We start from the raw sequence: 10,710 nt of genomic DNA, 5'->3' as shown, positions 1-10,710 counted from the left end.
GGGGGTGGCTGGGAAGGTTTAACCCAGGTGGTCTCTTAAGTGTTCAGGGACTGGGCGTGGCTGAAAAACAGATGAATAGATGACTGCCCTCTTGGGTGGCAGGTAGCCCCATCCACTGCTCAGGTTGGGGCTCCCAGGAATTGGGAGGGAAGCTGGAGGTGTGGGAAGGCAGTGTCCCGGTTGGGGGGAGGGTAGCCCACTGCATGCAGGGTTTGCATTGGGACTATCCCTTCCCCCACCTCCCTTGTGGCGAGGTCATGGGTCACCGCCAGGACCCTGTAGCCTGGGCTTTCTCGGAACACCTCCCTGCCAAGGAGCCCAGCGCCTCTAATAGCTTATAGCTTGGAGCCTCTAAAAGCTTTGACCACAGCTCAGCTTATACTCCCTGCAAGCCCTTTGAAGCGCTTCCTTCGAACTTGCTTTGCATATTCTGGTCAGATCTGAATCAGACTAGCAGGAATTACCCCTCTCGGTACCAGCTAGGTAGCTGCCTTCATTTGTCAGTGACGTGAAGCCAGAGTTTGAGTCCATTGTGAGCAGCGCCAGCCAGGACAGCAAGGGGGCAGAGCTGCCACCCTCTGTGGGGCTCTCCCCCCACCCCATGCAGAGTGTGGGTGTGGGTGAAAGAGAAAGCAAGGCAGAGGGGGCAGGGGGAAAAAGGCTCAAGTCTTGTTTTTCATTAAAAAATAGTGCTCTTTATTATAAATTACTGAAATGTTTCTTTTTTGAATATAAATATAAATATGTGCAAAGTTTGACTTGGATTGGTATTTGTTGAGTTCTTCAAGCATCTCCTAACAGCCTCGAAGGCCTGGGTGGGGGGAGCGGGGGGGGGCGGTGGGGAGAGGACTGGAGGTGGAATCTTTATAAAAGACAGAGTGATTGAGGCAGATTGTAAACATTATTAAAAAACAAAAACAAAACCCAAACAAAATAACAGGAAAAAAAAAAACCACCCCAACACACAGCTGCCCCATCCAGCCCAATACCTGACACAGAAAACTTTGTGTTTGCTTAGTTTTCCCCAAAAAAGAACAGTTCCAGGTAATTCCATCGCCGCTACATTCCTGTAAGTTTTCACTGATCAGTGCTATTGCAGAGCGGGAGCAGCTGGGTGGCAGGGCCTCTCACCGACTTCCTGCCTGTGCCAGTCCCCCAAAGTGAGGAGGGAGGGCTGTGCAGGGTCTGAGGGGCTGTGGGACTTGGTGGCTCTGCTCTGGCCAGAGCCCAGGCACCACTGACCAGGCAATACCAACTGGGCGAGTATCCTTCCTGCCTTCAGCTGGAAGGCGTGGATCCCTGCCCCCCCCCATCTCCAACCCCCCAGCCAAATGGTGAGCCCCTCCGAGAATTCCTTGGCCTCTGCCTGGATTGGCGAGTGTGTGGCTTCTTGTGTGCCAGTCCCTATCCATGGGACAGGGAGCATTTAAGGCAAATCTCCTAGCCAGATAGTCAGGAGGCACAAAGTAGAATCTCCCATCTTCTCTGTCCTGGGTCTGGGGTCAAAGGTGGCTCATCTTTTCCATCCTCCCCCCACCCACCAGGTGCTGGAAGGAATAGCATGGGTGGGGAAAGAAGAACAACTGACCAGCCCATCCATCCCCCTTCAAATGCCACCGCCCCCTTAAAACGGGGGAAGGGCCCTGGGCTCTCAGGCACTAGTTGGACTCTAGGACCTGTGTTCCTGGTGGCTGTCCCAAGGGAGAGGGGGAGGAGTCGGGGGTGGGAGCAGAAAAGCCCCCTTCAGGTCACCCCTTGCCCTCCTCCCCAGAGCCAGGGGTGGAGCAGGCAGCCACCCTCCTCACCTGAGCTGGGCTGTGGGAGTGGCCATTTCCTTGGCCAGCCTGCAGCCCTGGGCCCCTGAGGCGCCCTCTCTGGTCCAAATCCACCCTTTTCCAGGCCCCAGACCTGCTCAGGTTTAAAGCTCTGTTTTAAACCAAATCAAAGAGCAAACAAGTTCTGTTGGAAAGTTCGAAGATTCCCGGGCAGTTCTCACTAGTTCAGCACTCCCGCAGTGTCCCCCGTTTGGAAGGGCAGGGGGTGTCGAGGAAGCGGAGAGGAGAGAGAACCCACTGCTGTCGCTGCTGTTGTCCCCCAGAGCCCGCTGGCTCCTCCGGAGAAGTTGGAGTGGGGGAGGGGCGCTCAGGTGTCTCCCCCTCCCCTCAAACACATTCCTGGTCCTGCCCACCCCGTTCTGCGGGGTGGGGGGGAGGGCCAGAGGGAGGGGCCTGTCCGCCCCCTGACTCGCCCAGAGCTGCAGGACTCTCACGGCAGGATTCTTGTGCTTGTGCCATGTGCCACGGGGGAGAGGGGACCTGGGTCCCTCGCCCCGACCCCTGCACTTTGGTCTTTAAAGCGGGGCATCGTACTGGTCCAGGAACTCCCGAATGGGCCCAGGCAGCTGGGTGACTTTCTCATAGGAGTCCAGATGGCCGTTGACCGTCTTCCGACAGAGATGTTGGAGAGTCGCCACATTGGAGGATAGGGGCCGGCTCAACACCAGAGGGATCTTCTCGCCCCCCGAGTAGATGTAATAGGCTCTCCTAGGGGGACTCCCCGGGAGCGGCTGGGCGGGCGGCTGCTCGGGCACGTCGGAGGAGGGAGAGGAGGAGGGTTCAGGCAGGGGCGAGAAGGAGGGGGCGCCGGAGGGCGGCATGTAGTGATGCACCAGTTTGAGCACGCAGTCGAAGCGGGGCACGGGCTGCGTGCTCCGGGGGTCGCTCTGCAGCGAGAAGCTGCCCCCCTCGCACTGTATGCGCAGGTTCTTGGTCCCAGACTGGGTCTTGACGCTGAGCGTGAAGAAGTGGCGCTGGTCCGAACTGTCGCGGATGAGGAAGGTGCCGGCGGGCTCGGCGCTGAGCAGCAGGTTCGCCTCGCCGCCTGTCACGGCGCTCCAGTAGAAGCCGCTCTCCTGCAGCTTGCGCACTGCGTTCACCACCAGCTGGTACTCGCTCTTGGAGCTGAAGGTCTTGAGGCGCAGGCTGGTGTCCAGGGGGCGGCTCATCCCGGCGGCGGGAAACTTGCTGTGGGTGACCATGGCGCACGGAGCCAGCGTGGATCTGCGCGGCGGCGGCTGCAGCTGCTCGGCGGCCTCCGCACAGCGGCCGCTACCGCATCCCGGGGGGCTGCGGGGAGGAAGGCGCGCGCCGCGTGAGTGCCCGGAATCCTCCAGCGCGCCCGGCCCGCCCCGGCTCCCCTGCCTCCTCCAAGCGGTCGGGACACCCCGGAGGCGCTCGTCTCGGCCCGCGTTCCGACCTGGACGCACCGCGGAGCCCGCCCAGCCCCCTCCCCCTGGCAGCCCCTTCCCCAGCACGCACTGGGAAGGCGCCGAGTGGAAAACTCGGGCGCGGAAGTTGGGTCTCCAGGAGCGTGGCCGGGTGGGGAGCCGGAGAAGGGCCCCCGGGACGCTCCTGGGCGCCGCTCAGTCCGGTGGCCCCGGGTGGCGGGGACGGAGAGAGAAATCCGAGGCATGGGGGGTAGGGAGGGGACCCAAGAAGCCTGAGGGCCCCAGCCTGGCTATTCCGGGAACCTGGGATCTCCAGCTTCCATCCGCTCTGCCCCCTACCTCGTCCCCTCCCTGCCGGGAATGACCCGGGAAGGGGAGGGGAAACCGGGAAAAGCTCCCGGGACTAGTGAGCACTCCACCCCCCTCCACGCCGCGCCCCTCCTTCCTACCTGGTCCCAAACCGAAGTCTCTTGCCTTGGGGCTGCGCCTCCTACGGTCCCCAAGGCGCGGCGGCGGCGCGGCGGCCAGCGGTGGCCCGCGCTGCGCCCAGATGTTGGCGGCCGTGAAGTCCACAAAGGGGCCTCGCGCGCGCGTCCCTCGGGCTTCGCCGGGACGCCCGCCCTGCCCCCTGCGCGCCCCCGGGCCGGCGGGGCGGGGGTGAGGCGAGGGGCCGCGGCTGGAGCTGGGCCGTGCGGGCGGCGTGCGGGGCCGGAGTCGCGGCGGCGGCGGCAGCAGCGACGGCGGCACGGGGAGTCCGAGTCGGAGCCGCCGCGGAGGCCGCGCTCGCGGGTATATACACGGCCGCGGCGCCCCGCCCCCCGATTCCTGGAACTGCGTGGCCGGCCTTCTTGTAATGTTTAGTCACTACTCGCAGCAATGAAAGGCTGCGCGCGGAGGGGAGGGAGGGGCCGCGGGCGGCCGAGGGCGGGCCGCGAGCAGGGCTAGGGACCCGCAGAGACGCGCGCAGAGACAAAGCGCGACGCGAGGCGGCCAGGGCGGCCGGCGGGCGCGGCGCCAGCCCCGGCGGCGCGTTCCTGGCAGCGGCCCCTCCCCCGCGCGCGCTCCGCCCCCAACTTCTCATTCACACTTTCCCCCCTCCCTTCTAAGAAGGCCAGTTTCTGGCAGAGGCGGGGGCGCAGCTCCCGGAGCGCGGGCAGTTCCAGGAGGCCGAGCGGGAGAGGCTCCCAGCTCCCCTTCCCTTCTTCTCGGACCTCGCGGGGACAACCCCTCGCCCCCACCCGCGCCTGCCTGAGGTCCCGATCGCGGTCCCAGGAGGCCCGGGCCTGCCTCAGGGGAACAGGGGACACCCCAAGGCCGGGCCGAGAAACTGGGACTGGACCTGGGAGACCGGGGTTGGGGACGGGGACGCGCGACAGTCACCTGTGGGCACGTCCCTGAGGCGAAGCCGCGAGTCCCAAGGGTAGAGGGGACGCAGCCTGCGTGGCAGCTGTCCCACCTCAGCCCATCCGCCCACTGCCAGATTCTTTGCTGACGCCGACACGGGTGCCGCCTCCTACCAGCAAAAAAAAAAAAGAAGAGAAAAACACAAACAACAACCGCTTTCACGCTTCTGGGTCTCCAAACCTGCGATGTGTGGTGTGGGTCCTGCCAGGTACGCTTATGCGGCGACACTGGCCCGAGGGCGAGCGATGGCCCCACTCCGCGCCCCGCGTCCGCTAGAGGGCGCCCTGGGGACTGCTGGGTGGTGCGAAGTTTGGTGCTGCTCCCCACAAGCTCTGGAATGGGAACCCGAGGGGGCGGTGGGGATGCTGGCTCAGGAGCTGCGGCGGGGGATCTTCTCCGGGGACCGAAGAGAGAATTCACATCACAGCCTGAAATTAACCCTGGGAATAAAAATCCAGCAGGGGAGGATTTCCAGAAAGCAGTGTTCAGGAGTTCAACCCACTTCCAGGTGGTCCAGTTCCGCCTAGAATGTGGCCCCCCAACTTATGGTGGGGGGGGTCTGATCGCTCCCTGGGGATGAAAAGACGTGATTGAGGTAAACAATGGATTTGTTCTTGGTCACGTTGGCATGGATGTGGGTGGTTGGGGCTAACCAGAGCCAGCTTTACAAAGGATGGGAAGTTCTGCAATCTGTCCTTAAACAGGCAGTGAGGGTGCTGCAGACACCTGAGAACCAGCTTAAGCGGCACTTAGACGGTCATCTCTCCGACGCAGAGGCTGAGGGCTTGGGACTCTGCCTTCTTCCCAGATGCCACACCACTGAGGATAATGGGTTGGAAAGGAGAGGAAAGGTGCTTAGGAGTTTGGAATGCGGAGAGCTGGCCCCATTGCTTCTCTGGGATTTGATAGGCACCTTACTGTGACTTCGATTTGCCACTGTGTCTTCAGTCTATGCCATTACCTCTCTCCCCGACAGATGTCAGGGGACTAAGTGAGATGTCAGGGGACTAAGTGAGATGTGGGCAGGACAGCTAGCCTCTCTGGGATTCAGCTTTGCCATCTGTACAATGGGAATAATAACCTTTTACCATCAGAGATCTGAGACTAAAAAAAAGAAGATTCTGCACATTTCAAAGTGTGTTAGAAATGGAAGTAATTCAGTCCAGTTCTCCCTTCCAGTTCTATTAGGAGAGCAGTTGCAAGGAGGAAGTCTTGTTACTTCTGCAGAGGGGAAATTGATTTATTCATCACATTTCACAGATAGTGGGCTCTATGTACCAGACACCATGCTGGGCATCGAAATACAATGACGAATAAGACCCAGTCTTTGCCCTCAGGATACGTGTGAGCTAAAGAAACGGATTCTCCTTCTCTCTAGAATCAGGAGTTCATTCTTATTCTCATCCATTGATTAAGAGGCTGCACCGTGACTGTCCGCTTCTGTGCTGAGCCCTGCAGAGGACAAGGAACAGCCCTTGAGTTAATGGAAGAGAAAATGCTTTGTAAATTATAAGGCTCTGACACAAGTCAGGTTCATTCATCCATTCCACAAACCCTCATTGAGTGCCTGCTTTTGCCAGGCACGGGGCAAAGTGCTGGGAAGACAGATGTGCTGGGTGAATCCTGCAGGGACACAGGCGAAGCAAGAGACTTGGGGTCCCCAAGTGATGAGTGCCATGAGAAAGGGGTGTTTGTAATTACAATCCTAGAAGACCGTGGTAATTCATTTTGAGGGGGGAGAGGGAGTTTGAAGTAAGAGAGGGGAGAGGTAAGGGGGAAGAAACAGCCCTGGAGCTTGGGATTCCCAGTCTGGTTGGAGAGACTCATACCTCTGAAACAGGTAAGTCCTAATGTCAATGGTGTGGTACCCCAGGGAGCCTGGGCTCTGCCGAGGGCCAGCAGCAAAGGCTGCATGACTGGCAGGGAGCTTAGAGCGGGTCCAAGAGCACAGGGACGATTTGAAGAGCAGAGAGGAGGGGCGGGGGCAGCACACATGCCCAGACCGTGAAAGAAGCTGTCCTGTCGCAGAAGGGTAGGGAAGGGAGGTTGGGCTCCCTGCCTACACACTCCTGATACTGAACTGCTGTCCGGGCCCTACCACCTTAGTAGCAGTATGACTTTGGGCCACTGACTTCCCCAGCTGTGCCTCGGTTTCCTTATTTGTAAAGTGAGCTGATAATAGTACCTGCTTCATCCGGTGGTTGTGAGGACTGAGCTAATGCATGCAAGATGCTTAGAATAGTGCCTTGCAATGATTAAATGCTCAATGCATGTTAGCTATAATTATTTTGAAAGCACTGGGGTGTTTTTTATGGGGAGCTGATCGACTACAGCTTAGGCTACTAAGGGATCGATGTGACTATGAATGGCTTTATGTTTTGGACAGCTATATATCTCCTATCTGAGATACATTCCAAAAAGCTCCTTGTCTTCAAACAGTTCACCCAGTCACCAAGTTTCCCTTTGGCTTTCTAGTATCCCCAGGAGTTTCCCATTGCCTTTGGGATGATCTGAACCTCTCAGTGAGTGTATACCTAAGGCTCTCTGTTCCATCTCAGCTTCATCAACTGCCTATGCCCCACTGACACTTCAAGCTCCAGCTCCATGGAGCTCCAGGCTGTGTCCAGAATGTTCCCTAGGCCTGGGTCTTTGCATGTTCGGTTTCCTCTGGGTGGAACTGCCTTCCACGCCTTGGCTGATTTCTACTTTTCCTTTAAGATTAGGCAGAGACACAGTCTAAACTTTAAGGATAGCTCTTTCTGTGCTGACCAACACACTCTGACTACTTGTCCGGTAGTAACCTAGAGGAAAAGGACTGTATTTGATTATTTTTTCTTCATAAGCCTAGAAAGTACTCAATACATCTTTACATAAAGGATTGTGTTGACTTCTGTTTTCCATCATTTTTAGATACCGCCGACTCTTTTCTTCTAGAGTAGCTTTTGGTTTTTTCCTGCAGGGCTCAGGAGCAACTGTATAGTTGGGAAAGAGGTTCTAGAAGCCCCTGTGTGGTTGGTGGAAACTACTTGGCCTGCGACTCTGAAGACAAAGTGAGTGAAGACTCAAATTTTGCTGGGAGAGTCAGGGAGGAGACATCAGGCCAATACAGGGCACACTCCCAGGGAGCCACTTCCAGGCAAGAGAGATGCCCAGACCTAAGGCACCTTACGTGTCTGCTGGGGACTCCTGTGGAGAGAAACTGTCCAGGTCTGGCCCCTCGGCCCCTCCCTGCTGCTTTGCTGGCTAAGGGGTTTAGGAGCCTCCTGCCTTTTCCTAATCTCTCCCTTTGCAGAACTTCTTGCGAAGTCAAAATCCCATTTCCAGGCAAAGGTACTTGGTCATAAAGATAAAGATATTCATTCATGACGGAGGGGAAGTACACAGTGGTTTCAGCTGCCTATGGGGCTTCACTTACTTACTCATGGTATGTGACAGATGGTGACTCTTCCCCAGACCTCCTGGATGGGAACGCCGGCGCCCGGGGGCTGGTCGCAGGAAGCAATGGCATGGCTCAGCGAACACAGGGTCCCACGCTGGCATGCATGATCTCCTCGCCCTCCAGAGGCTGGGCTGGGAGGCGGGCACTAACGTCGCCATTGTGTTGTTGGGTGGTTGCATCTGCAGCCAGATGGGTGAGGAGACTGGCCTCAGACCACAGAGTTGCTCAATGCCAAGCTTGAGGCCTCCCTCTGTCTCAAGACTGGTGGGCTTTCTACCGCACGAGGAGGCACCCGGGATTCAACTGCCTGCGCTGATTGTGCTTCTGCTACCCTTTCTCCTGGACAATTTGGAGAAAACGGGGGGTGGGGGTGCATCCCACCCCATCTCCTGGAAGCCCTGTCCCCACTGCCCCAGTGAGGCGTTCCGAGGGCTGGCCTTCCTTAGACTGTCCAGCCCTGATCAGCATTTTAGTTCCTCTGAGTTGAAGCCCCTGCCTGCCAGCACTGATGGTGGGAGCCAGCCTTGCTGGCCCCAGGGCGATGGCAGGGATGACCCTTCCAGTGCAGGAAGAAAGGCCCAAGGGTTGCATAGCATCCCAGGTTGACTCTGATCTCTCTTTCCTGCTTTAGACAATGGAGGGGAGGGAGTTGGGGAGGCCTGGACAATGGCTTGCAGCGGGAAGTGGCATTCCAGTTTTCAGGCCTTTGTTTCTGCCGGGAGGGGCTGAGGAGCTAATGAAAAGGTTTGTGGCTCAGATGTCTGTGAGCAGCGGAGGAGTCCTTTCAAGCCTGACATTCCTGGCCCAGCCGGCCTCTGGCATTTCCCAGAAAAAGTGCTGGGTGGGGGGGGGAGAAAACACTTTACCCACCCACCCTCTTACCCACCCTGCCTTCAGAGGCCTTCCCTTGGGCTGGGCCAGAGCTCAGACCCCTACCCTGGGGTGGGGGGCTTTCCTCCACCAGCAGAGGAGCCGGGAGGGACAGAGGGGGAGGGACAGAGGGGGGGTGGGTGGGGGTGACTCTTGGAGAGCCTGGAGAGGATGAAGTGTGTGGGGTGCATCTGGGAAGGGAGCGAATCTACATCTGTTACAACTTCTGAGTTGGGGGCAGAGACTGAGGGGAGTTCACTTCCAGCCAATTCTCTCCCCTGACCCCAAACCAACAAACCCGGCTCTGTCCCGGGCTGGGATGGGAAGAGTCTCTATCTGCCCCAAAGCGGCCCCTGTGCCTGCGTCTGTGCCCTTTTCTGAGCCCGGGAACAGACACCCGGGTAGCGGGCAGTTCTGGGAAGCGAGGCTGTGGTGAACCATCTGGGCTGTAATGCAGATGAGGCCTGGCCCAGCGCCTGGAGCTGAAGTGGCAGTGCCCCGAGAGAGGGAGGACAGCCTGGGCTGAGGAGTGAGGCAGGCTCCAGGAGCCAGGATGGGCGGGGGACTGGCTGGTGGATGCAATTGTCAGGCTGGCCCTGCAGTAACCAAATAGGCTGGCCCCCCAGCCAAGGCAGTGGGGACCCCCTCCACCTGTGGGGCTCTTGGGTCAGGTGCTGCTCATCCCCTTCTCTGGGTGTGCACGGAGCATCTGAACTGACCTACTGGGCCTGTGGTCAGGCTCCCTGCAGAAGCAGGTCTCCACGAAAACCTCCTGGGTCCCCCATCCAGGTGTGGGACACCACTCGGAAGGTCCCTGTTTCCCCCGAATTGTGAAGCACATGTTGGCATGCACACTTTGTCACGCACTGATGCTTGGGCAAGTTCAAAGGAATGCGATATATCTTCCTTCTGGCTCTCGAGGTCCAAACCAGCTGGGACAGCAGAGAAGTGGGTCAGGAGGAGTGGGAAGTGGGGGTCTCCATCAGGGACAGAGGTGAGATTCGAAGGTGTGACTTTGAGGGGTGGCTCTCCCAGGCCATGCCTTTCCACATCTCTTTCCCACACTGCACACACCTGGGTGGAGTTCATTGTGTCCTTACCCAGGGTGCAGGAACTGCCCCTGCCCAGGATTTCATAAGACCCCTATAATTGTAAACAAAATGCTGGCAGCAGTCCAGATTTCTGGGATAAGTGGACCTGCCCAGAGTCACTTCTTGCTCCTGCAAGATTTATTTTACAAAACCATTTATTCATTCCTTAAAGAGAGAATTTTTGAGCACCTCCTGTGTGTCAGAGATTGATTTGGATGCCTGGAATTTATCAGTCTGGGCCCTCATGGAGCTTAGATTCTTTCCAGAAGGACAAGGTTCTCCCACGATGTCATAACTAGTTAATTTCTTTTCTTTTTTTTCCTTTTTCTTTTTTTTTAGTGGAGGTACCGGGGATTGAACCCAGGGCCTCGTGCATGCTGAGTACATGCTGTACCACTGAGCTACACCCTGCCCTCATGACTAGTTAATTTCGACTCTGCTAAGTGCTCTGAAAGAGAAGTCCCCAGGGGGCTGTGTGAGAATATTATGGGGAGACCCAACCTATGGAGGGGGACATCTGAGGGGATTCCCTGAGGAAGAGACACATGCAGGCTGATGGGAAGCTGAGGTCTGGAGAGGTCATCTCCCCACATCTCCAAGCCTCTAGGTGCTAGGAGTTAGCAGAGCCCAGGACAGACATGCCAGGGCCCCTGGGCTCTGCCACCAAGCGTCTTTTCCAC

At 58.0% G+C, this 10,710-nt stretch overlaps 2 protein-coding genes across 2 annotated transcripts in view; one reads left to right on the top strand and one right to left on the bottom strand.

The window, feature by feature from the left end:
• Positions 1-676: 676 nt before the first annotated feature.
• SOCS3 (suppressor of cytokine signaling 3) lies at positions 677-3,871 on the bottom strand. The gene is made up of 2 exons (XM_031469208.2): positions 3,676-3,871; positions 677-3,125 (listed from the first exon to the last, which is right to left on the bottom strand). The coding sequence occupies exon 2, from the start codon at positions 3,035-3,037 to the stop codon at positions 2,351-2,353; it is 687 nt and encodes a 228-aa protein (XP_031325068.1). The 5' UTR covers positions 3,038-3,125; positions 3,676-3,871; the 3' UTR covers positions 677-2,350.
• A 545-nt stretch (positions 3,872-4,416) lies between these two features.
• Positions 4,417-10,710, top strand: part of PGS1 (phosphatidylglycerophosphate synthase 1) — a 72,376-nt gene continuing 66,082 nt past the window's right edge. The window contains exon 1 of the mRNA XM_064495453.1: positions 4,417-4,838. Coding sequence (XP_064351523.1) covers positions 4,816-4,838 — 23 coding nt within the window. The 5' untranslated portion in view covers positions 4,417-4,815. The remainder of the gene's footprint in view (positions 4,839-10,710) is intronic.

This window comes from Camelus dromedarius, chromosome 16, assembly GCF_036321535.1.
Source record: "Camelus dromedarius isolate mCamDro1 chromosome 16, mCamDro1.pat, whole genome shotgun sequence".
NCBI lineage: Eukaryota > Metazoa > Chordata > Mammalia > Artiodactyla > Camelidae > Camelus > Camelus dromedarius.
The sequence above is the reverse complement of the archived record's forward strand: the minus strand, read 5'-3'. Positions and strand labels throughout refer to the sequence as shown.